The sequence below is a fragment of the Salmo trutta genome, chromosome 14, assembly GCF_901001165.1.
Source record: "Salmo trutta chromosome 14, fSalTru1.1, whole genome shotgun sequence".
Lineage (NCBI taxonomy): Eukaryota > Metazoa > Chordata > Actinopteri > Salmoniformes > Salmonidae > Salmo > Salmo trutta.
In genome coordinates this window covers 80969710-80995452 of record NC_042970.1, presented here as the reverse complement: position 1 = coordinate 80995452, position 25743 = coordinate 80969710, and the positions used below count along the sequence as shown (strand labels likewise).

The following is a 25743-nucleotide window of genomic DNA, read 5'->3' as shown; positions in this document are numbered from 1 at the left end:
TACTCACTGGTCCTGTAGGTTGTCTGAGTTGGGGTGGTACTGTGTGTATAATACAGCTACTCACTGGTCCTGTAGGTTGTCTGAGTTGGGATGGTACTGTGTGTATAATACAGCTACTCACTGGTCCTGTAGGTTGTCTGAGTTGGAGTGGTACTGTGTGTATAATACAGCTACTCACTGGTCCTGTAGGTTGTCTGAGTTGGGGTGGTACTGTGTGTATAATACAGCTACTCACTGGTCCTGTAGGTTGTCTGAGTTGGGGTGGTACTGTGTGTATAATACAGCTACTCACTGGTCCTGTAGGTTGTCTGAGTTGGGGTGGTACTGTGTGTATAATACAGCTACTCACTGGTCCTGTAGGTTGTCTGAGTTGGGGTGGTACTGTGTGTATAATACAGCTACTCACTGGTCCTGTAGGTTGTCTGAGTTGGGGTGGTACTGTGTGTATAATACAGCTACTCATTGGTCCTGTAGGTTGTCTGAGTTGGGGTGGTACTGTGTGTATAATACAGCTACTCACTGGTCCTGTAGGTTGTCTGAGTTGGAGTGGTACTGTGTGTATAATACAGCTACTCACTGGTCCTGTAGGTTGTCTGAGTTGGGGTGGTACTGTGTGTATAATACAGCTACTCACTGGTCCTGTAGGTTGTCTGAGTTGGGGTGGTACTGTGTGTATAATACAGCTACTCACTGGTCCTGTAGGTTGTCTGAGTTGGAGTGGTACTGTGTGTATAATACAGCTACTCACTGGTCCTGTAGGTTGTCTGAGTTGGGGTGGTACTGTGTGTATAATACAGCTACTCACTGGTCCTGTAGGTTGTCTGAGTTGGGATGGTACTGTGTGTATAATACAGCTACTCACTGGTCCTGTAGGTTGTCTGAGTTGGGGTGGTACTGTGTGTATAATACAGCTACTCACTGGTCCTGTAGGTTGTCTGAGTTGGGGTGGTACTGTGTGTATAATACAGCTACTCACTGGTCCTGTAGGTTGTCTGAGTTGGGGTGGTACTCTGTGTCAGTACTCATGTTGTTGTAGCGACCACACTGGTCATCCAGACTGTAGGCCTGGTACTTATCAGACCAGTCCAGCTCCAGAGTCTGCTTGGCATCTCTGTTACACCTGATACACACACACACACACAGTAGGAGACAGTAAGGGGCATAAAGCCAGTGTGAGGGTCTGCACTCAGGGTACAATGGATAGTGGTCGGTGCGAGGGAACTCTCACTCAAACTATGAAAAGGATAAAACGAGGCGGCCTTGATACAAAGTGATAAAATGTGATGAATAAAAAGGACGTTTGGGCTTCAATGCCTTAACATCAGTGCTGTTTATCACCTGTTAGCACTTTTCATAGGCACTTTTTGCATCTCGGCCTCCTTGGTTTTTCCTTTGCATGCTTTGCGGGTGAGTAGCTACGTATTACAGACAGTACGGGGCGCCATAAGACAAAAAAAAGACATTGTTACCATATCAGGATCATTATTCATTAGCGTACACAGGAGCAAAACGTAGGCAAACAATTTGCACTGGAAAACGGAAAGCAGCGTTTGTTATTGGACAACCTCAGGTAGTCCCTCCCTGTTAGTACATTTTCCTTTGTTTGGTACCTAATGAATAGGCTGCTACAAAGATGGCTGACAAAAATACGAGGATGGAAGCAAATGTAAGTGATTATAACGTCATAACAAATCGTGCAAAAAATGTACAATTGACAGGAATATGTTAGTTAATGTAGAGACAAACGATTATGCATATTTTTTTGTCATAAAGTTCATTTACGAAAATCGCGATTTAGCAAGCTAGTTGACTAGCTAACATTAGCCAGCTTCATGGGCGTTGTGACATATGAGAATGACATTGTCATTTGTGTTTGTTTTAGGGACTCCTGAAACAACCAGCAAACCAGGCTGTTGTCTTGTGAAACAGCGGACGTAAAGAATCTAGCTAACTAAAGCATTTACTGCAAATTGAATGTACCATTTTGTAAGCTTGCCTTGTTGATAACGTAACTAGCTAACGATTTTCTTGTTTATTGTGCAGTGGAGGATAAAAATACCCGTATGCCTATGGATGTGTAGCTAGCCATCTAGCCGATCTGTGAATGGACCCAAACGTTTGGTATACATATTAGTTCAGAACCTATGAACCTCAGCTATCATAGCCGGTTGTATCGACTTCAAAACAGTCTGAATGACATCAATGAAGCCGATGGATTGAGTAGAATATAATATAACTTTGTGCCAAGGATGCAAGTCATATCTACATGCAGTTATTACATGCATGAGATCCCCACATTGTAGTCTGTACATTGAATATATTCACTGATCATGTATTCTACCTTGGCAAATAAAGAGATTTTTCAGTCATATCCAATACCAGGAGTATCAAACGGCATTCTTTGAATGATGCTGTGTCTGCATGTATGTATTACAAATATACACTTCAACAGGGTTTACCAATCCTGGTCTTGGGACATCAATGGTTGGTTACACATTAACTATGCAATAGACTACAAACATGATTTAACTAGTTAAAAGGCTGATTTGTAATTCATATATACAGAAACAGAATTTAAAAAAACTGTACACTACACTTCCTATGCATCATGTAAATAAGTTCATCTATCTAATTTCCTTCATCTGCACTGATCTGAGGACAGGATAGGTGTGGTATTTCATCAAATGAGAGACTTCAACCAGTAGAGAATGTAAACCACTTTATTGAAAGAAGTTCATTATCCAAGTGTTATAAATAAAACATATAATATTTATAGTGTAATATTTTTTTTTTTTTTAAATACAAGTACAATCTGTACTTCAATGAACTGCTATTTCGCAGTATATAAACAGAGGAAGAAAGGTGGGGAGAGAGGTGTGAGTGTAAAAGACAAAGGGAAAGAGGTAAGAACAGAGGAGCAGGGAAGGATTACAGTGCTACTAAACTTAATTACATAAGTGTCTCTAGAGATGTCTCCTAACCAGCCTTGGGCCCCAAGTTGGCCTGAAGGTTATCTTAACAGCGGGTGAGGTGGCGATGATGGGTCTGGGGGTTGGCATCCTCTCTCACATCAAAACATACCTGCAGACAAGAGACAGAATAAAAAAAACAAACAAGGCTTAATCATGCTATCACTGTCAGTCATCATAATCATCAGGGGGTAAAATTCTAAAACTCTGGGACTACTACATCTCTATTTCAATGTAAAGCACTCTTTAATAATACTTCCCGTTGACCCAACCAAGTGACCTCTCACCTCTGATAATGCTGTGCCCTCTATGAAGCCAGTTCAGATGCAGGAGGGGTTCACCGACACAGCTGATATAACCTACAGCAGGTATTCCCAAACGAGAACGCCAAATAAAAATGTGATTCACATTTCAATAACACATTTATTTTCAATGAACAAAAGGTTTTATATGTAAGATGGTTAAATAAATAGCAAATGTATTGAATATTATTATATTATTTTGTGCCCTTGTCCTATAAGAGCCTTTTGTCAATTCCCACGAGCCAGGTTGTGACAAACTCACACTCATTCTTATGTTTAATAAATGTATCGTATAGTGTGTGTGTGGCAGGCTTACAATGATGGCAAAAAACAACATTTGAGAGTGTGCTGACCCTGGTGCTAGAGGGGGTACGCAGCCGGTGGTTGAATGTTTGAAGGGGTACGGGACTATAAAAAGTCTGGGAACCACTGACCTAGAGGATTACAGGAGAAGGGGAGAGAGGGATGGAGTGAAGGAGACTGTTATTGAGAAAATAAGTCAGTTAAAGAGACGGTGTTCAACAGGAATCTGTGTGTGGCCTCACCTGGTGTCCACACTAAGTGGCTGCAGAGTACTTTATGTAGACACTCAAGTACAAACAATTTAGCGTAGTTATATAAATAATGAAGTGCCTTACTATTTCTCCATGGTTTGTCCTCTTGTCTATTATTTGAAGGTGGAAGGAGCCACAGTTATACACCTGAGCCTGCTTACTGCACAACACCATCAATCAGATCGATAGACAAGTGTGTAGGTGTGGGTTATAGGGTGTCTAATTGTTCTAAATGTTTTCAAAATGGGTGAGAGCCTGTTTTGTTTTTGTACAGACATCACTCCTACCTAAACAGCACCCTCACCTGCAAAGTAGAAATCAAAGGGAGAGAAACTGAATTGAATAACTGCAGTTGACATAGCTAAGTAAATGGAAGAACACTTATTGCAATGTGAGCCTTTGGTTGTGCATAGTGTAGTCTATGGTGTTGCCAGGGAACACCATAGAAGTAGGAGGTGAAGGTCTCCCGCACACAGATTGCCTCCTGTGCTGCATTGTCGGCCCCCATCCTGGCAACATCCTGCAGAGCAGCAGACCTCTCCTCTGGCACATGGTGGAGAGTTGCAGGTCCCCTCCTATTCATCATCATGAAGTTATGCAGGACACAGGTAGCCTTCACAGATGCCTGAAATCCCCCATGAGACAGTCCCAGATTGCCCTGGTCACCCAACTGTGCAGTGCCCTAAGCAGTAAATGTAGGCAATCATTTTGAAGAAATCTCCAGTTGCAAGGCATCTGTAGGAATATGGAAGTTAATGCCATTAGACTTTTACGTCACCAGGTCATTGTGGATTACTAAAGTATAATATATCTTATAACAAACATGATAACATTGGATAGATGCATGTGTAGCATGTGACAACAGCAGGATCATATCAAGGATAGCATCACAATACCACTTGAAGCTTGATGATGACTTGATCATTTGAATCAGCTGGGTAGCACTAAGGTAAAACTAAAAATGTGCACACCTTTGAGACCCCAGGAACAGGACTGGGAACCATTGCTCTTCATCTGCAGACAGGGTTTCACAGTTCTGTATCTGAGGACAGAAAACAGACTTCGTTATACTAAAATTAGACCGCACTGAATATTATGTTACTATTATCTCCGTCCTCACTTCTTTCTAGGGAGTGGAACTACACAACAGTACCTGCGCTATCCAGAATAGCCTACTCTACCTTTGACAGTTGGAGCAGCTATCCTTTCACTCACTTCAATGGCTGTTAGCTAGCTACCTACAAATGCATTTGGAGTTTGTTTTACAATGACAATTACATCAGGATAGCTAGCTAATATGAAGTTAGGTAACAGGTGATATTTAATTCAGTTAGCTAGCTATACAGTATGTAAAGTTGGCTAGATAGCTAGTTACGTTAGCAGCTCATTTGAGTTAACTTGCACTGTAGCTAGTTAGCTAATAATACAAACTGTGATCAAATACTTATACTTACCGCACTAACTATACTATATTTGTGAAGTAAATTGACTGTAGTATGCATATTGGTTATAGTTAGTCAACCAAAAGTTCCCGCATTTCGTACTTCATTCCCCAAAATTCAAAGTATACAAGCAGTTGACAACATTTCCGTGCTTTTAGGGCCCATAATGCAGTTCTTCCGAAAATGGGCGTGGCTTCAACGTTTTCAGATTTGAAGAAAATGGCGGAAAATATGCTGGCGAAGTCCGACGAGATACGAATTCATTGCTTTAACTAATTATGACAAATGCTAAGAAAATGTCGAGCAATGTAATAAAGTAATTACTTTTCAAGTAAGTTACACATGATTTTGCCAGACGATTTGTTAGCTACGCTATCCTTAGGAACCTCATAGCATATCAATACAGCACTATGTGCCGGTGTAACCGATGTGAAATGGCTAGTTAGTTAGCGGTGGTGCGCGCTAACAGCGTTTCAATCAGTGACGTCACTCGCTCTGAGACATGAAGTGGTTGTTCGCGGCTTTAGGGACGGAACCTACACGCGGCATGTTAGCTAGTTAAGTAACCCGTTAGTTGGCTACTAATACATCGAACTTGCCAGTATATTAACTCATTTATATGCTCTCTAACTACCCAACTGTGTGTTCGTAAATTGCATTTTGCTCTTGAAGCGTTCAGAGCGCACACTGGACGCTCACAATGGCAGTCAAGCTAACACTGGCTAGCTACTTCATTTTACTCGCCCTAGCATAGCTGGTTAGGTTGTTTTCGTTTTGTCCAGAGCGTTGGTGTCCAACTGTGCTGCTGGCAACAATTTAATTACGCCTTTTTGCCGATGTTTACTGACACCGGCCATATTCTATGGGCGTTAACTTAGGCGTTCGTAAATTCGTCAGTTATTCTTCGCTCTGGCACAGACGAGTGCTCTGAAATCGGAGTAGAGAGTGAATTTACATACGCAACCTACCGACTTGATTATTCACCTAATTCTTAGCGGTATAGCCGTTGAGCGTTTTTAATGGACATTGTTAATGAAGTCGTAAGAGGTCTTGTCATTTGTTTTACTAACAAGCTAGAAAGAAGTTGCATAGTAACAGCATCAACTTCCGAATTGGAAGGATACCTTTCGTTTGCTGTTTCCTAAAATTAACTAATAGTATATACACTCATTAAAGTATCTAGTATACATTGTTATGGGTATTCGAATAGTCTTTTCCCCCCCAAAGTGTATTTACTTGAATAGGTTCTCCCAGCAGCAATGTGGCCGATTGGAAACAGGGCAGCAACGTTTGTCACCAGAGCGGTTTAGAGCACTAATTTAACTGTTTATAAATGAATGAAATGTTGAATAGATTTAACTATTTACCCATTTAAAAACCAGATCTTCATACAAATTTACTCTGCTGAATTATTGTCGCACAACCGAACTGCTGCTGCCAGGATGCCCACAAGCGAGCCACGCGGTAAACAATTGTACACAGGCCATAAAATATCATTTTCATTTCATGCACTATACACACACCGATACACACAGTATAAATGACGCGACACACAGCTTTTGTTTCTTATATCCCATATATAACTGTATTGCAGAAATACAGTTTGACATTTGCTATCATTGTTTTCTATGTTGAGTGCACGCTGCATAGTTTACGTGGTAACAGTCATTGGTATAATTTAACCATTATCATTCTCAAGTAAATAGTCACAGTTCAAAGTAATGTCTTGTTTGCGTCTATTCCTCAGCAGTGATGGGTGCCGCGGTGTTCTGATAAAGGAGGTCCGACCTGGATCCCAGGGTTAAAATACGGTTCCGGAAGGGCGTTGGGAAATGCCCACCCTCTGCTCACTCCAGTGGAACTCTTTTTCCCTTTGACGAGTTTAAAATAGCTAAGTACAGTTATACATTTATATTGTGTACTGTTATTGCTAAAATAATGCATTTAACGTTATATCATTATTGTCTAAATGTAAAACTTGGTGGTTTGCAGACTTGCCTTGGAGCTGGCCACTCCCCTTATAGTCTCTGTGGAACGTCCCATCAGTGAGTTGATTTTGGTTTATGTACTTTCTGTTCCTGCACGTTATAGCTTAGTTCCTTTTTAACTTAATACTTTATAGGACAGTCCGTTTTTCAAGTCATTTAGCCCTTGGTATATTTTAAAGCACTTTGGTTTATTTCCTTGTCATAATTTGTATCATCCGAGTTTTGATAAATAAAAACCCTTATTGTTTAATTGTGACACTCACTTGATTTGATTGACAGCCTGACTCAGCGTTTTCTTCAACAGAGCCTGGATGCTGCTGATCAACTCCACCTCCTGCGGTACACAAACACAACCATCACCTTATTTTCAGATTGGTTTCTAGTGAAATCACGTCTAGGCAACATTTAGTAATGATACAAGTATTTAGGTGAACTAGAGCAAAGACAAGTCGATGTTATTGTTTTAATCACCTTAAGCAGCTCCTCCTCTACGCGGTCTTTAACCAGGTCGGGCCCCAGCCGCCGTTCTCGACAGGTTAGGTTATCCGTGGCAATGGCGAACGGGATCTCGGTGGCGTCCAGCGACTTCAACAGCCTTCTCTTCTGCCCCAGGAGGAGGTCTGTCTCGGCCACCAGCTGTTCGATGTGCCGCTGCAGCGCCGACTTCCAGAAGTGGATATGCTGTAGTCTCTCGCCCAGGTGCCGCGTCCCCTCAGCTTGGGTGTGCAGAGTCCCGGCCTCGGTCTCCTTATACAGTGTTTTGGAATCATGCCGATTCCTCTCTGCGTTGTTTGTCTGTAACCACCTGGTGAAGGGTAGAGAAAGGCTTGAAGTGCCATGCCTCCGGGCTGCCATTCCTCTGAACGGTACCCCGCGGTAGCCAAGCCGGAGGAGGGATACAAGTGTATGTGGGCGGGAGGCCACTCTAAAAGTGTGCAATGCCACAGATGTCTCAAGTTGAGGGAGCGTGCAATTGGCATGCTGACTGCATGAATGTTCACCAGAGCTGTTGCCAGAGAATTGAATGTTAATTAAAACTGTTGAAATTGTTGCATGTTACGTTTATATTTTTGTTCAGTATACATTCTCAGGTAACAACAAATGGTGCATGGATGAACACACACACTTTTCTAAAATGTATTCACCTGAAAATAGGCCTCTGTTCTTTTTTCAAACACTAATGGACCAATGTTAGTAAAGTAATGACTGTCTAGTCTGGATTATGTTCTAACAAATAGTCTAACTGAAGATGAGTCATGGTGATAATAGGCTGCTCATGCATGGTTAATGCTCTGCTGGCTACTAGGTCTTCTGTCTTCTCACTAACAAACGTATTTTCCGACCACAACGTTGTTTGTCGAGAACTATAAACACATTAACTCACCACAGCCACAATTTCCCCTCCAAACACACACACACGAACACAGCATATTCACACCTCTTCACTTTAAAACCCTTTAGTGAGTCAGAGGTCTCTGGTCTATTGATGGGAATCAGTGTCTTCAGGTCTGCATCCCAAATGACATCTGTTCCCTAGATACAGGAGTGTACTTCATTTGACCAGGGCTCATTGTCATTTGGGAAATGCCCCTGGTGTGAGTGGAATTTCCTGTTATACTGGGATTTGTAGTCACACAGTGATGATGCAATTACCCTGGAACTAGTGATTGGTCAATGGGTGTAGTTATTTTCCATCAGGCTTGTGTTCACTATTCAGCCACTTAAGATAACGTTGTTGCCTCATCTGCCTCACTCCTCCCTCCCCTCTGTGTATGTGCTCGTTCTCGCTCTCTTTCCTACTTGGTTCACTTTCTCACGGTCTCTTGAGGGTGTAGCAGGTCTGATCTTTAGCTCCACACAGTCCACAGTACCTCATCTCCTCCAGGAAACCAAAAAGGTAAGGGGCTGTCGCTCTGCTCGTGGCTGGGAAAGGGTGCTCTGAGTTGGGGGGTTTCAGAGTGGTTCTTTGCAGGATATAATAAAATATGAAAGAGTTGTGTGTAGGACTAGGAATATCTGTGTTTGTTTTGTGTGTGTTGCAACGTGAGAAGGAAAAGACTTGTTAGAAGCGGGTGTTTTTAAAAAATCAGTTTAGAGAAAACACAGCACCAGTCACCCTACCTTCTAACTCTGTCTTGGTGCCTAATGTTTGACAGCGCTGTTAGATGTGTACACACAGACAGTGGCAAACTGTACTTCACACATCAGTGAATTTATAGCTAACCAAACCATGATATCATTAATGGGGAAATGTCCAGCTGTTCTGTGAGATGTTGGATTAAGGAAATGAAAATAAAGCCTTGCGTAAATGTTTAACTGACTAGAATGTGTGAGTTTGGGTTTCTGCCCATTGTAAATGGGTATAGTAAAGGTCAGGGTTGGGGTCAATTTGAATTGAAGTCAGTTAGTTTAGGAAGTAATCTGAAATAATTTTTAAAAGGAAATCTATATTAAATGACTTCTCAATAAATGGAAGAGAAGAAGCCATTTATTTTAAAGATGTTAAATGTTTTACATTCTTTATGAAGCATGTGACAAATACAATTTGATTTGATTTCCATAATGAACTTTCCCAACTTCACAGTACAGCCCCCCAACTTTCTTTCTCTCTCACACCCACAATCACACACAAACACATTAACACACGTACACACAGACTTCTTTTGCATCATTTTATCTTGTCAATCACATTTGCAAGAAACGCCTCATCTAAGAATTTAAACTTCACTTGATGGCCCACCCAACTTTAACTGTCTTGATCAGTTTCTCTCTCTCTCTTTACTCTCTCACACACACCATACAGCGAGCGGGCAGTCTGTATCAGGCTCCATTGTGTAGTGTACTACTGTTGACCAGGGCCCATAGGGTAGAGTCCTACTGTTGACCAGGGCCCATAGGGTAGAGTCCTACTGTTGACCAGGGCCCATAGGGTAGAGTCCTACTGTTGTCCAGGGCCCATAGGGTAGAGTCCTACTGTTGACCAGGGCCCATAGGGTAGAGTCCTACTGTTGTCCAGGGCCCATAGGGTAGGGTACTACTGTTGTCCAGGGCCCATAGGGTAGAGTCCTACTGTTGTCCAGGGCCCATAGGGTAGGGTACTACTGTTGACCAGGGCCCATAGGGTAGAGTCCTACTGTTGACCAGTAGAGAAGGTGGGGGCAGAGACATGTGTTTTCTAAATGTGAAAACACAGCACCAGTCACACTACCTTCTTCTAACTCTGTCTTGGTGCCTTATGTTTGACAGCGCTGTTAGATGTGTACACACAGACAGCGCTGTTGGATGTACTACACACAGGCAGCGCTGTTGGATGTACGACACACAGACAGCACTGTTGGATGTACTACACACAGGCAGCGCTGTTGGATGTACGACACACAGGCAGCGCTGTTGGATGTACGACACACAGGCAGCGCTGTTGGATGTACGACACACAGGCAGCGCTGTTGGATGTACGACACACAGGCAGCGCTGTTGGATGTACGACACACAGGCAGCGCTGTTGGATGTACGACACACAGGCAGCGCTGTTGGATGTACGACACACAGGCAGCGCTGTTGGCTGTACGACACACAGGCAGCGCTGTTGGATGTACTACACACAGGCAGCGCTGTTGGATGTACTACACACAGGCAGCGCTGTTGGATGTGTACTACACACAGGCAGCGCTGTTGGATGTACTACACACATCAGTGAATTTGATAGCTAACCAAAACATGATATGGGGAAATGTCCAGCTGTTCTGTGGGATGTTGGATTAAGGAAATGAAAATGAATCCTTGTGTAAATGTTTAACTGACTAGGGTGTGTGAGTTCTGGTTCCTGCCCATAGTAAATGGGTATAGTAAAGATCAGGTTTGGGGTCAATTTGAATTGAGGTCAGTCAGTTCAGGAAGTAATGTGAAAAAATCTATATTCAATGACTTCTCAATAAATGGAAGAGAAGCTATTTATTTTAAAAGTTGTAACATTTTGTATTTAAAATTCAAAACACTTCCTGAATTGGGTGTCTTTAATTCTAATTAACCCACTGTTGACCAGGGCCCATCGGGTAGTGTAGTAGTGTTGACCAGAGCCCATAGGACTCCGATTTAAAAGTAGTGAATGACAGTATATAGGGAATAAGGTGTTCCCTCTCATTTTTTCATCACTGAGCAAATTTCAGGTCTGCTGAGCACAAACTTCAACATTCTGTGCAACTTCTGGTTCGCGTTTACTGTGACCACTGAGGCTGTACACACTTTAAGTTAGTTTTAACCAGGGGCGCAACTTTCACTGGGGACATGTCCCTCCCACATTCTGAAATTCCATTTCGCCCCCCCAGTTTTATCATTGGAATGTGATACAAAATGAGGCAACGTGGTCAGGGTGGTTGTTTTGGAGTGTTTATTCGAGCAGATGAAAATAATACAATTATGTCTCCCCCACTTCTAAAACCAAAGTTGCGCCCCTGGTTTTAACAGTGATCAAGTAGACTACTATTTGGTCACAATGTAGACCTACCAGTTTGGTCTACCATCAAAAACAATGGAGAAAATGCATCCCATAACATTTTAACATGGAAATAGCTGTTCTATCATTCAGCCTACAGTAGCAGCCAATGTGTGGTGTTCAGACTTTTGAAAAAAAAACATTCAGGGCTTGACATGAACCTGTTTATCCACTTGTCCTTCAGACAAGGAGGTGACTGAACATGTTGTTGAGTCGTTAGTGCACTGCTTTTGACAAGGGCCCATGGGGAATAGTGTGTCATTTGGGATTCGGAAAGTATTCAGAACCCTTGACTTTTTCCACATTTTGTTACGTTACAGCCCTATTCTTAAATTGATTAAATCGTTTTTTCCCCCTCATCAATCTGCACATAATACTCCATAATGACAAAGTAAAAACAGTTTTTTAGAAATGTTAGCTAATGTGTAAAAAACCAAACAAATGAAAATATAACATTTACATAAGTATTCAGACCCTTTACTCAGTACTTTGTTGAAGCACCTTTGGCAGTGATTACAGCCTCGGGTCTTCTTGGGTATGATGCTACAAGCTTGGCACACCTGTATTTGGGCTTTGGCTGGGCCTGTCTGGGCTTTGGCTGGGCCACTCAAGGACATTCAGAGACTTGTCCCGAAGCCACTCCTGCGTTGTCTTGGCTGTGTGCTTAGGGTCGTTGTCCTGTTGGATGGTGAACCTTCACCCCAGTCTGAGTTCCTGAGCACTCTGGATCAGGTATTCATCAAGGATCTCTCTGTACTTTGCTCCATTAATCTTTTCCTCGATCCTGACTAGTCTCCCAGTCCCTGTCGCTGAAAACCGTAGGGATGGTGCCAGGTTTCCTCCAGACGTGACGATTGGCATTCAGGCCAAAGAGTTCAATCTTGGTTTCATCAGACCTGAGAATCTTGTTTCTGATGGTCCCAGAGTCCTTTAGGTGCCTTTTGGTTAAATCCAAGCTGGCTGTCATGTGCCTTTTACTGAGTGCTTCCATCTGGCCACTCTACCATAAAGGCCTGGTTGGTGGAGTGCTGCAGAGATGGTTGCCCTTCTGGAAGGTTCTCCCATCTCCACAGAGGAACTCTAGAGCTCTGTCAGTGACCATCGGGTTCTTCGTTCCCTCCCTGACCAAGGCCCTTCTCCCCCGATTGCTCAGTTTGGCCAGGCGTTCAGCTCTAGGTAGAGTCTTGGTGGTTCCAATCTTCTTCCATTTAAGAATGATGAAGGCCACTGTGTTCTTGGGGACCTTCAATGCTGCATATTTTTTTGGTACCCTTCTCCAGATCTGTGCCTCGACACAATCCTGTCTCGGAGCTCTACGGACAATTCCTTCGACCTCATGGCTTGGTTTTTGCTATGACATGCACTGTCAACTGTGGGACCTTATATAGACAGGTGTGTGCCTTTCCAAATCATGTCCAATCAATTGATTTACCACAGTTGGACTCCAATCAAGTTGTAGAAACATTTCAAGGATGATCAATGGAAACAGGATGCACCTGAGCTCAATTTCGAGTCAATTTCATAGCAAAGGGTCTGAACATTTATGTAAATAATGTATTTCTGTTTTGTTTTTTTGAAATTTGGAAACATTTTAAAGAACCTGTTTTTGCTTTGTCATTATGGGGTATTGTGTGTAAATTTAGGATGATTTTTAAAAAACATTTTTTTAATCCATTTTAGAATAAGGCTGTGATTTAAATAAATGTGGAAAAAGTCAAGGGGTCTGAATACTTTCCCGAATGCACTGTATTTATAGCGCAGCAGTATAATCTATGCATTTCCTTATGATGTGTAGATTTTAATGAAAGATAGTTTGTTCTTAACGACTGACCTGGTTACTGTAAGTAAAGGTTATTGATGAGCCTGAGGTTAGAATGAATCAGGAAGTTAGAATTTGTATTTATTTATTGAACCTTTATTGAACCAGGATGTCCCATTGTGATCAGAAGACCTGTTTTCCAAGGGAGACCACATAGATCAATTATGTTTAGATGATGTGATGTATTATAGCTGATTCCAGATGACATACTGCACTGTGTAATACAGCTGATTCCAGATTACATACTGCACTGTGTAATACAGCTGATTCCAGATTACATACTGCACTGTGTAATACAGCTGATTCCAGATGACATACTCCACTGTGTATTATAGCTGATTCCAGATGACATACTGCACTGTACTGTTATAGCTGATTCCAGATGACACACTGTACTGTGTTATATAGCTGATTCCAGATGACATACTGCACTGTGTTATATAGCTGATTCCAGATGACATACTGCACTGTGTTATATAGCTGATTCCAGATTACATACTGCACTGTGTAATACAGCTGATGACATACTGCACTGTGTTATATAGCTGATTCCAGATGACATACTGCACTGTGTTATATAGCTGATTCCAGATGACATACTGCACTGAGTTATATAGCTGATTCCAGATGACATACTGCACTGTGTTATATAGCTAATTCCAGATGACATACTGCACTGTGTTATATAGCTGATTCCAGATGACATACTGCACTGTGTTATACAGCTGATTCCAGATGACATACTGCACTGTGTAATACAGCTGATGACATACTGCACTGTGTTATATAGCTGATTCCAGATGACATACTGCACTGTGTAATACAGCTGATGACATACTGTACTGTTATATAGCTGATTCCAGATGGCATACTGCACTGTGTTATATAGCTGATTCCAGATGACATACTGCACTGTGTAATACAGCTGATTCCAGATGACATACTGCACTGTGTAATACAGCTGATGACATACTGCACTGTGTTATATAGCTGATTCCAGATGACATACTGCACTGTGTAATACAGCTGATGACATACTGTACTGTTATATAGCTGATTCCAGATGACATACTGCACTGTGTATTATAGCTGATTCCAGATGACATACTGCACTGTGTTATATAGCTGATTCCAGATGACATACTGCACTGTGTTATATAGCTGATTCCAGATGACATACTGCACTGTGTTATATAGCTGATTCCAGATGACATACTGCACTGTGTAATACAGCTGATGACATACTGTACTGTGTTATATAGCTGATTCCAGATGACATACTGCACTGTGTAATACAGCTGATTCCAGATGACATACTGCACTGTGTAATACAGCTGATGACATACTGTACTGTTATATAGCTGATTCCAGATGACATACTGCACTGTGTTATATAGCTGATTCCAGATGACATACTGCACTGTGTAATACAGCTGATTACATACTGTACTGTGTTATATAGCTGATTCCAGATGACATACTGTACTGTGTTTGCCTATGACTGAGTACAGTGTCTCAACTATCTCAGGGGTCCATAATATGGCTTGGAACCTTTTACTGCAGTGAGTGATTCTTGGTAGTCTTAAACAAATCTACTTTGAAACCAAAGTATCCACCTCACACACATGGTTATGGACTTAAAAAAGAGGACACCTGTACCATGTCAGATATAGAGTTGAAATGTATTCAGTTCTGAGTTTGCATCCCAATACTACACTTTATATACATCACAGAGGACTTAAATATAACAAAACCGTTTGACATAGAAACACTGGATTTTCGTCATGAATAACATTCCACCCATGAGGTCACAGAGGGCACTTCTGGACATTGACTGCAGGAAAGGGCCATGAGGTCACAGAGGCCACTTCTGGACATTGACTGCAGGAAAGGGCCATGAGGTCACAGAGGGCACTTCTGGACATTGACTGCAGGAAAGGGCCATGAGGTCACAGAGGGCACTTCTGGACATTGACTGCAGGAAAGGGCTGCCTCTGTATTTTGTATTGTCAACTGATGTGTCATTGTGGATTGACACGTAAACGTTTTCTAACTGTTGATCATCCACCAGTAACATAGACCAGGGTTGGGGTTATTCTGATAGATTTAGCTCCGTGGTGAGTATACACAGTGGGTGTGTGGCATTCATTAGTGGTGGTGTTGTTATAGGCTTGTACTACTCAGATTCTAAAGGCCAAGTCTTTGTCCAATGAAATGTCACCACTCTAGTTATTTGTCCAATGAAATGTCACCAAACCTGCCCGGTTGAATACAGGGGTGTGTATCATTGTTATAAGCAACAGCTTGAACAAGGTGTGTGTGTGTGTGTGAGAAGGTGGGGGCAGAGACATCTTTTCTAAATGTGATATTTTCATAAGGCGTGTTCTCTCTCTTCAACCCCACCCAAGACAGTATGGAGAAGAGCCAGTTTGGACCCCCGCAGGACGCGTCGGCTCCCCCCTACCCCGGCCTCCCAGTGGGCTACCAGGGAAGTGACGGGGGAACAGCCTACCCCCCTCAGCCTGGCTTCCAGGGAGGTAAGAGATCAGATCTACACTGATACACTTAGGGACAGTGTTAAATTTACACTTAGAAAATAAGGTGTGATCTAGAACCTTCCTGGAACCTGAAAGGGTGCTCCTATGGGGACAGCCGGTGTGTGTGTCACAATAGCCATAGATGTCATGAACATCATTGTTAAGTTCTGGCCAACCACTCTGTATCCCTGGGTTTGTGTTCCCATAATGCTGGCCAACCACTCTGTATCTCTGGGTTTGTGTTCCCATAATGCTGGCCAACCACTCTGAATCCCTGGGTTTGTGTTCCCATAATGCTGGCCAACCACTCTGTATCCCTGGGTTTGTGTTCCCATAATGCTGTCCAACCACTCTGTATCCCTGGGTTTGTGTTCCCGTAATGCTGTCCAACCACTCTGTATCCCTGGGTTTGTGATAAATGACACAGTGTATTGATGTATTTATCTATCCCTTATTTATCAGGTCCCCAACCCGGCATGTACCCACCACCTCCCCAATACGACATGGGCATGGCACAACCTACAAATCCCCCTGGGGGTGAGTCACACACACACACACACACACACACTGAATAAAACTCCAAACTGACCAAAACTACCTTAATCGGTTCCTTATTTTATTATTCACAGTACCCCGTGAAAAACGAGAGCCAAGTTGTACACACACAAGGTATTGGCTGGACGTCCTGGCCTTAGCAACACCCAGCCTTAGCAACCCCTCGAATCCTCTACCTCTGTAGGGGTGTGAAATATAGAACTAACAACAAGCGACACCATTTTTTGGGGGCCTAAGTTGTTCTATCTAGCTCTGTCCAGTTCTATCTGGTTCTGACCAGTATTTCCCTCTCCCTACAGTAACCCGGGTGGTGGTGATTCTTTCTAGTTCTATCCCGTTCGATCCAATTCCATGAAGTTCTGACCAGTTATATCTGGTTCTAACCAGTATTCTCCTCCGTCTGCAGTAACCCAGGTGGTGGTGATGCAGCAGCCGCTGCCTAGAGACGTACCCGGCCAGATGACGTGTCCCCACTGTCAGGTCCAGGTTCTGACAGAGACCACACACACCACTGGACTGCTCACCTGGCTCATCTGTGGATCACTCGGCTTCTTCCTGTAAGTTGTACACACACACACACACACACACAATCACACATGTACCATATGCAGACATGTGGCACACATTCTTTTTTTCTCTCTCTCACAAACACACACACACTGAATCCCTTCTTTTTTTCTCTCTCTCTCTACCCCACCTCTCTGTCTCTGTCTCTCTCTAGGTGCTGGCCATGCTGTTTGATTCCGTTCTGTGTTGACTCCTGTAAGGACGTAGAACACCGCTGCCCCAACTGCAGGAGAGTGATCCACATCCACAAACGCATGTGAACACACCAAGATGAGACACCTGCCACAAAGTGATCCACATCCACAAACACATGTGAACAGACCAAGATGAGACACCTGCCAGAAAGTGATCCACATCCACAGATGAGACACCTGCCACAAAGTGATCCACAAACACATGTGAACAGACCAAGATGAGACACCTGCCACAAAGTGATCCACATCCACAACTAGCACCGGCCCACAGCCACTGCTGCCACAAAGTGATCCATACCTTTATGAATCCATTCCAATACACCACTAGTCTACACCACTAGTCTACACAACTACTCTACTCCACTACACAACTACTCTACTCCACTACACAACTACTCTACTCCACTACACAACTAGTAGGTCCAAGAACGCTTTTAGTACCTGAGTAATGGTGACTCATATTTCCAACCATAACACACACACACACACACACACACACACAATTGTGAAGCAACGTGCTCCTCATGAAAATGGAATGGCTGTTGATGAGAAGTCACAGTGTAAAGACACTAGTCTGTCTGTGGCTGAGATGACTACTGGAAGACCAGCTTAACATAGCTTGTTACACACTGACACTAGTCAAAGGCCACTTCTAGCAGACCTTTACACTGATTGTAATGTATGTTTGCTTTCGTTCTGTGAATCTTCATGTTAGACAAAGTATGATTCTATTTGTATTGATGTTTGGTATCGATTGGTTGTTGGGTTTTTGAAGGGACAGTCCACAGTTGAAACAATAAAAAAGCTGAACCCTGCCTCTGTTTTTATAAAAAGCTGCGGGATGGGGCTGGAGAAATGTAACCGCTCTCAATGACAGAGCTATGCATGCAATGACTGATCATCCTAAATTATAGCTTATATTTTGGGTTCTGATGGGGTACAACAGTTGAACTAAGCACAAGAGGCAGTCATAAGTTATATTCTTCAAGATCCAAAAAAATTATGTATTAATTGCGGATTGCCCCTTTAATTGATTTACAATAGTTGTTTTAGTAAAGGCAATAAAAACTTTGACTTTTGAGATGATAGTGGCCCTTTATTTCAGAAACACACTTTAATATTTATTTCTAAAATGTATTCGTCTGAAAAAAGGCCTGTGTTAGGTGGGTTATCTACCTTTTTTCCAAACACCAATGGACCAATGTTAAAGTAATATCTAGTCTGCATTACGTTCTAATAATCTAACTGTAGCTTTCTCATCATGATGATACTGTTTCATGTTTGATGCTCTGTCTGCTCACCAAAAACCGCATTTTCCAACCACAACAATTTGTTTATCGACAACTAACAGCATAACCACTATGTCTAAATCCCCCCACACCACACACACACACACACTCTCTGTCTCTCTCTCTCTCTGTCTCTCTCTCGGTGCTTGAGTTTCGTTGTCTCTTGAGGGAGTTGCATTTCTCATCTGTTGCGCTACAGTACCTCGTCTCCTCCAGGGCTCCAGACAGGTAAGGGACTGTCACTCTGCTCCTGACTGGGATCGGGTGTTCTGAGCTGGGGCAAGGTGGGCTGGGATCGGGTGTTCTGAGCTGGGGGAAGGTGGGCTGGGATCGGGTGTTCTGAGCTGGGGCAAGGTGGGCTGGAGTGAGGGGGTTAGAGTGGATGAAGAGAAATACTTGTTAGAAGAGGGGTGTCTTTTAATTTTGTTTAGAGAAAACACACAACTCGTCCATACCTTATTTGAGAGGTGAGGATTTTTTTTGTATGGATGTCAATGAGAGAGTGTTCTATTTGGTTAACAAAAACTGCAATGGCTTAGTTGCAATGTGTGGCTTATTTGATGGAGATAAGTTTGGTAATGATTAAGTCGTTACAAGAGTACTGATATAAGTAAGACGTGATATCCCGACAACTTTGAGAAAAAACACTTTATATCAGTATTGTGCCTGGTTACTAGTTACTACAGCCACAAAGTCCTAAACCCCCACTTAAAAATCTATCTTCTTAAAATGTGATTTTAAACCGAACCCTAACCACACTGCTAACCTTATATCTAACCCTAACCTTAAAAAAATACCAAAAAAGCAGATTTTAGTTTTCATGCATTTTTTTACGATATAGCTCATTTTGACTCTGTGTCTGTGGTAACTAGTATAAACCGTTGTGTCTGTTGTTCACACGTGTATCTATCTAGAATGTTCTCACCTGATCTTGCTTTTTTTTTTTACAACTCCTCCCGACAGCACCACTACACCAGCCCCCTGGCAGCTAAAGAGATATTTCACTGGAGATTCAATAGAGATATTTATTGGTGGATTTATTCATTGACATTTATCTCTTATTATCAGTTCTCCAACCAGACATGAACCAACCACCTCCCCAGACACAACCTACAATCACCCCTGGTGGTGAGTCTCACACACACACACACACACACCCTGAAGTAAACCCGTAACTGATGCACCAGAACTAACTAAATCGGTTCCTCATTTTGTTATTCACAGTTCCCCATGTGGAAAACCAGAGAACAGTTGTTTGTGGCAGGAAATTCTGACATAAGCAACACCTGGTCTTAGCAACCTGGCCTTAGCAACCCCTCTGACATGATATGAGGTCGTCGGGGTGCTAGTTCCTCATCCTCTACCCCGCATCTCTGAGGATGTGTGACATAGAGATCAAACAACAACAGAAACAGTTAACTGTAGTTCAAGTTCAATCCACTATTAAAATGGTAATCTCCCATAGAAATATCATCTCATTCTAGTTCTGTGATAACTCCATCCAAAGAGGTTCCATCCTGTTCTGACCAGCTCTATCCTGTTCTGACCAGTTATATCTGGTTCTAACCAGTATCTTCCTCCGTCTGCAGTAACCCAGGTGGTGGTTCTGTCCTATTCTATCCTGTTCTGACCAGTTCTATCCTGTTCTGACCAGTTATATCTGGTTCTAACCAGTATTCTCCTCCGTCTGCAGTCACCCAGGTGGTGGTGATGCAGCAGCCGCTGCCTAGAGACGTACCCGGCCAGATGACGTGTCCCCACTGTCAGGTCCAGGTTCTGACAGAGACCACACACACCACTGGACTGCTCACCTGGGTCATCTGTGGAGCCCTCTGCTGCTTCATGTGAGTTACATATATATATATATATATATGGTGGTTGTTGTCCTTGATTATCTTTTTGGCCTTCTTGTGACATCGGGGGGTGTGGGTGTCCTGGAGGGCAGGTAGTTTGCCCCCGGTGATGCGTTGTGCAGACCTCACTACCCTCTGGAGAGCCTTCCGGTTATGGGCGGAGCAGTTGCCGTACCAGGCGGTGATACAGCCCGACAGGATGCTCTCGATTGTGCATCTGTAAAAGTTTGTGAGGGTTTTTGGTGACAAGCCAAATTTCTTCAGCCTCCTGAGGTTGAAGAGGCGCTGCTGCACCTTCTTCACCACGCTGTCTGTGTGGGTGGACAATTTCAGTTTGTCCGTGATGTGTAGGTTATTTTCCTGACACCACACTCTGAGGGCCCTCACCTCCTCCCTGTAGGCCGTCTCGTCGTTGTTGGTAATCAAGCCTTCCACTGTAGTGTCGTCTGCAAACTTGATGATTGAGTTGGAGGCGTGCATGGCCACGCAGTCGTGGGTGAACAGGGAGTACAGGAGAAGACTGAGAACACGCCCTTGTGGGGCCCCAGTGTTGAGGGTCAGCTGGGTGGAGATGTTTCCTACCCTCACCACCTGGGGGCGGCCCGTCAGGAAGTCCAGGACCCAGTTGCACTGGACGTGGTTGAGACCCAGGGTCTCGAGCTTAATGACGAGTTTGGAGGGTACTATGGTGTTAAATGCTGAGCTGTGATCGATGAACAGCATTCTTACATAGGTATTCCTCATGTCCAGATGGGTTAGGGCAGTGTGTAGTGTGATTGCGTCGTCTATGGACCTATTGGGGCAGTAAGCAAATTGGAGTGGGTCTAGGGTGTCAGGTAGGGTGGAGGTGATATGATCCTTGACTAGTCTCTCAAAGCACTTCATGATGACGGAAGTGAGTGCTACGGGGTGATAGTCATTTAGCTCAGTTACCTTAGCTTTCTTGGGAACAGGAACAATGGTGGCCCTCTTGAAGCATGTGGGAACAGCAGACTGGGATAAGGATTGATTGAATATGTCCGTAAACACACCAGCCAGCTGGTCTGCGCATGCTCTGAGGTCGCAGCTAGGGATGCCGTCTGGGCCGGCAGCCTTGCGAGGCTTGACACGTTTAAATGTTTTACTCACATTGGCTGCGGTGAAGGAGAGCATGCAGGTTTTAGTAGCGGGCCGTGTCAGTGGCACTGTATTGTCCTCAAAGCGAGCAAAGAAGTTGTTTAGTTTGTCTGGGAGCAAGACATCGGGGTCAGCGACGAGGCTGGTTTTCTTTTGTAGTCCGTGATTGACTGTAGACCCTGCCACATACCTCTCGTGTCTGAGCCGTTGAATTGCGACTCTACTTTGTCTCTATACTGATGCTTAGCTTGTTTGATTGCCTTGCGGAGGGAATAGCTACACTGTTTGTATTCGGTCATGTTTCCGGTCACCTTGCCATGATTAAAAGCAGTGGTTCGCGCTTTCAGTTTTGCGCGAATGCTGCCATAAATCCACGGTTTCTGGTTGGGGAAGGATTTAATAGTGACCGTGGGTACCACATCACTGATGCACTTGCTAATAAACTCGCTCACCGAATCAGCGTATACATCAATGTCATTGTCCGATGCTATCCTGAACATATCCCAGTCCACGTGATCGAAGCAATCTTGAAGCGTGGAATCAGATTGGTCGGACCAGTGTTGAACAGACCTGAGCACGGGTGTTTCCTGTTTTAGTTTCTGTCTATAGGCTGGGAGCAACAAAATGGAGTCATGGTCAGATTTGCCAAAAGGAGGGCGAGGGAGGGCTTTGAATGTGTTGCGGAAATTAGAGTAGCAATGATCTAGTGTTGCCAGCCCGGGTCGCGCATTCAATATGCTGATAAAATTTAGGGAGCCTTGTTTTTAGATTAGCCTTGTTAAAATCCCCAGCTACAATAAATGCAGCCTCAGGATATGTGGTTTCCAATTTACATAGAGTCCAATGAAGTTCTTTCAGGGCCGTTGAGGTGTCTGCTTGGGGGGGATATACACGGCTGTGATTATAATCGAAGACAATTCTCTTGGTAGATAATGCGGTCGGCATTTGATCGTAAGGAATTCTAGGTCAGGTAAACAAAAGGACTTGAGTTCCTGTATGTTGTTATGATCAAACCACGACTCGTTAATCATAAGGCATACACCCCCGCCCTTCTTCTTACCAGAGAGATGGTTGTTTCTGTCGGCACGATGTGTGAAGAAACCAGGTGGCTGTACCGACTCTGATAACATATCCCGAGTGAGCCATGTTTCCGTGAAACAGAGAATGTTACAATCTCTGATGTCTCTCTGGAAGGCAACCCTTTGCTCGGATTTCGTCTACCTCATCAAGAGACTGGACATTGGCGAGTAGTATACTCGGGAGTGGTGAGTGATGTGCCCGTCTACGGAGCCTGACCAGAAGACCGCTCCGTCTGCCCCTTCTGCGGTGCGCCGTTGTTTTGGGTCGCCTACTGGGATCAGATCATTGTCCTGGGTGGTGGGCAAAACAGAGGATCCGCTTCGGGAAAGTCGTATTTCTGGTCGTAATGTTGGTAAATTGATGTTGCTCTTATATCCAATAGTTCCTCCCGACTGTATGTAGTTTAAACCTAAGATTACCTGGAGTAACAGTGTAAGAAATAATACGTAAAAAAAACAAAATACTGCATAGTTTCCTAAGATCGCTAAGCGAGGCGTCCATCTCTGTCGGCGCCAAAAAAAACATGTGTGTGCCAGGCGCACAGGAATACACACACACACAGTTTACAGGAATACACACACACAGTTTACAGGAATACACACACACAGGTTACAGGAATACACACACACAGGTTACAGGAATACACACACACAGGTTACAGGAATACACACACACAGGTTACAGGAATACACACACACAGGTTACAGGAATAATCACACAGAGGTTACAGGAACACACACACACACTGAATCTCCATCTCTCTCTCTATCTGTCTCTGTCTCTCTCTCTCTCTCTCTAGGTGCTGGCCATGCTGTTTGATTCCGTTCTGTGTTGACTCCTGTATGGACGCAGAACATCGCTGCCCCAACTGCAAGACAGTGATCCACATCCACAAACGCATGTGAACAGGCACACCTGCCACAAGTGATCCAAATCTACAAACCTACTGTATATTTGAACAGACCTAGTCACAACCCACTGACAGTTCAGTGCGTCATCCATATCAGAAAGACAATAGTCTCCTGTCTCTCTGAAATGACTACAGTAGGGCAGCTTCCTCTACTGTCTCTCTGAAATGACTACAGCAGGGCAGCTTCCTCTACTGTCTCTCTGAAATGACTACAGCAGGGCAGCTTCCTCTATTGTCTCTCTGAAATGACTACAGCAGGGCAGCTTCCTCTATTGTCTCTCTGAAATGACTACAGCAGGACAGATTCCTCTACTGTCTCTCTGAAATGACTACAGCAGGGCAGCTTCCTCTATTGTCTCTCTGAAATGACTACAGCAGGGCAGCTTCCTCTATTGTCTCTCTGAAATGACTACAGTAGGGCAGATTCCTCTACTGTCTCTCTGAAATGACTACAGCAGGACAGCTTCCTCTCTGTCAATGGGAATGTGTGACAGGGTATTCTTCACCATATGGGGCGGCTGCAAGGTAAAAATTTACTATAAGTTAAAAATTCATGAAACCAAAAATGTGCTTTTTGGTCTTAATTTAAGGTGAGGCATTAGGGTTAGCAGTGTGGTTATATTTGATGACTTTGTGGCTGTGCTACTGATTGTAAACAGAAAGTATTGTTCTTTGCAATGAATAAAGGTCAAGTTTATTGATTGGTTGTTTGCTTTAAATGATTGATGAGTAACAAGGATTTGAATCATCTCAATAATGACTTAGACTTTTGAGATGATCATGGTTATTGTATTCTTTCAGAAACACACACACATTCCACACACCACACACCACCTACCACACACACACATTCCACACACCACACGCACACACACACCACCCCCTCTTCACTAATCTGTCTGCACTCTAACCCTTTAGTCACTAAAGCTTAGTGAGTCAGAGGTCTCTGGTCTGAGGTCAGTTTCCTGTTCCGTGGCATACTGGGCGTTGTCTCACAGTCAAATCAATATAGATTTGCAGATATTACCACAGGTGCAGCGAAATGCTTGTGTTTCTGGCTCCAACAGTGCAGTAATATCTAGCAATACAAAACAATACACACAAAAACCACAAAGTCCAGGATATACAGAGCCTTCAGAAAGTATTCACACCCCTTGACTTTTTCCACATTTTGTTGTGTTACAAAGTGGGATTAAAATGGATTTAATTATCGTTATTGATACACACAAGAAACTGTTGAGCGTGAAAAACCCAGCAGTGTTGCAGTTCTTGACACACTCAAACCGGTGCGCCTGGCACCTACTACCATACCCTGCTCAAAGGCACTTAAATGTTTTGTCTCGCCCATCCACCCTCTGAAGTGCACACATACACAATCCATGTCTCAATTATCTCAAGGTTTAAAAATATTTTTTTTTAACCTGTCTCCTCCACTTTGTTAGGTTCTAATTCTCAGAGTAAAAAACTCAACAGACATTTATGAAAGCTTAACCAAGTTTATTACCCAGAGGGTCGATACAGCTGCATTCAGACAAAGACAAGGTTTCCCCTGTGGTAGTATTCATACCCCACTTTGGGTGGAGTCTCCTCCTCATCTCTAAACAGTGCATCGTTATTTCTAGTCAGGGAGCTGAGTGATCTGGGCCTTCAACTGTTCCTCCCCTTATCAGTACTGCCACATGCCATCGTGTTCCCTGCACTCAGCCCCTCCCAAGCTTCATTATGGCATCCCTCACGTCTCTTTTCTAACTAATGTTCCTATATTTCTGAGTATAACAATGTTCCAAGCTTAACCCCAAAACCAACACCTTCGTCTACACTGATTAAATTGGATTCAACAGGAGAACATCAATGAGGGATCATAGCTTTCACCTGGATTCACCTGGTCAGTCTATGTCATGGGAAGACCGTCTTCTAGATGGTAGAGGGGTGTACAGGCCGTGGCTCGTTTGGAGCAACTTAGAAATTTGCCGTTTGGAGAAACGTGGATAAACGTCAAAGGCTGAAGTCCAATTGGTAAAACTGTGAGATCTTGTTGAGATCAAAGCTGAATGTCTTCAAGATTACATCATGTCA

General features: G+C 43.4%; 2 protein-coding genes and 2 long non-coding RNA genes across 5 annotated transcripts in view; 3 read left to right on the top strand and 1 right to left on the bottom strand.

Moving 5' to 3' along the window:
- The first annotated feature begins 977 nt into the window (after positions 1-977).
- LOC115147606 (uncharacterized) lies at positions 978-1979 on the top strand. Its single transcript, XR_003866418.1, has 2 exons — positions 978-1666; positions 1883-1979. It is a non-coding gene; the product is annotated as an uncharacterized LOC115147606 (long non-coding RNA).
- Positions 1980-2769: 790 nt separating this feature from the next.
- On the bottom strand, positions 2770-5678 carry LOC115147605 (uncharacterized). The gene is made up of 5 exons (XR_003866416.1): positions 5280-5678; positions 4797-4867; positions 3625-4560; positions 3257-3328; positions 2770-3081 (listed from the first exon to the last, which is right to left on the bottom strand). It is a non-coding gene; the product is annotated as an uncharacterized LOC115147605 (long non-coding RNA).
- Positions 5679-8999: 3321 nt separating this feature from the next.
- Positions 9000-25743, top strand: part of LOC115147602 (lipopolysaccharide-induced tumor necrosis factor-alpha factor homolog) — a 31300-nt gene continuing 14556 nt past the window's right edge. Inside the window, exons 1-5 of one of the 2 annotated variants that reach the window (XM_029689883.1) lie at positions 9000-9152; positions 15975-16103; positions 16566-16640; positions 17065-17215; positions 17380-18234. In XM_029689883.1, the coding sequence (XP_029545743.1) occupies positions 15980-16103; positions 16566-16640; positions 17065-17215; positions 17380-17485 (456 nt within the window). In that variant the 5' untranslated portion in view covers positions 9000-9152; positions 15975-15979 and the 3' untranslated portion in view covers positions 17486-18234. Of the gene's footprint in view, positions 9153-15974; positions 16104-16565; positions 16641-17064; positions 17216-17379; positions 18235-25743 lie in introns of those variants that run through there. The other variant, XM_029689881.1, reaches the window with a different exon arrangement.
- LOC115147604 (lipopolysaccharide-induced tumor necrosis factor-alpha factor homolog) lies at positions 18851-24368 on the top strand. Its single transcript, XM_029689884.1, has 4 exons — positions 18851-18936; positions 19777-19836; positions 20402-20552; positions 23557-24368. The coding sequence occupies exons 2-4, from the start codon at positions 19791-19793 to the stop codon at positions 23660-23662; spliced, it is 303 nt and encodes a 100-aa protein (XP_029545744.1). The 5' UTR covers positions 18851-18936; positions 19777-19790; the 3' UTR covers positions 23663-24368.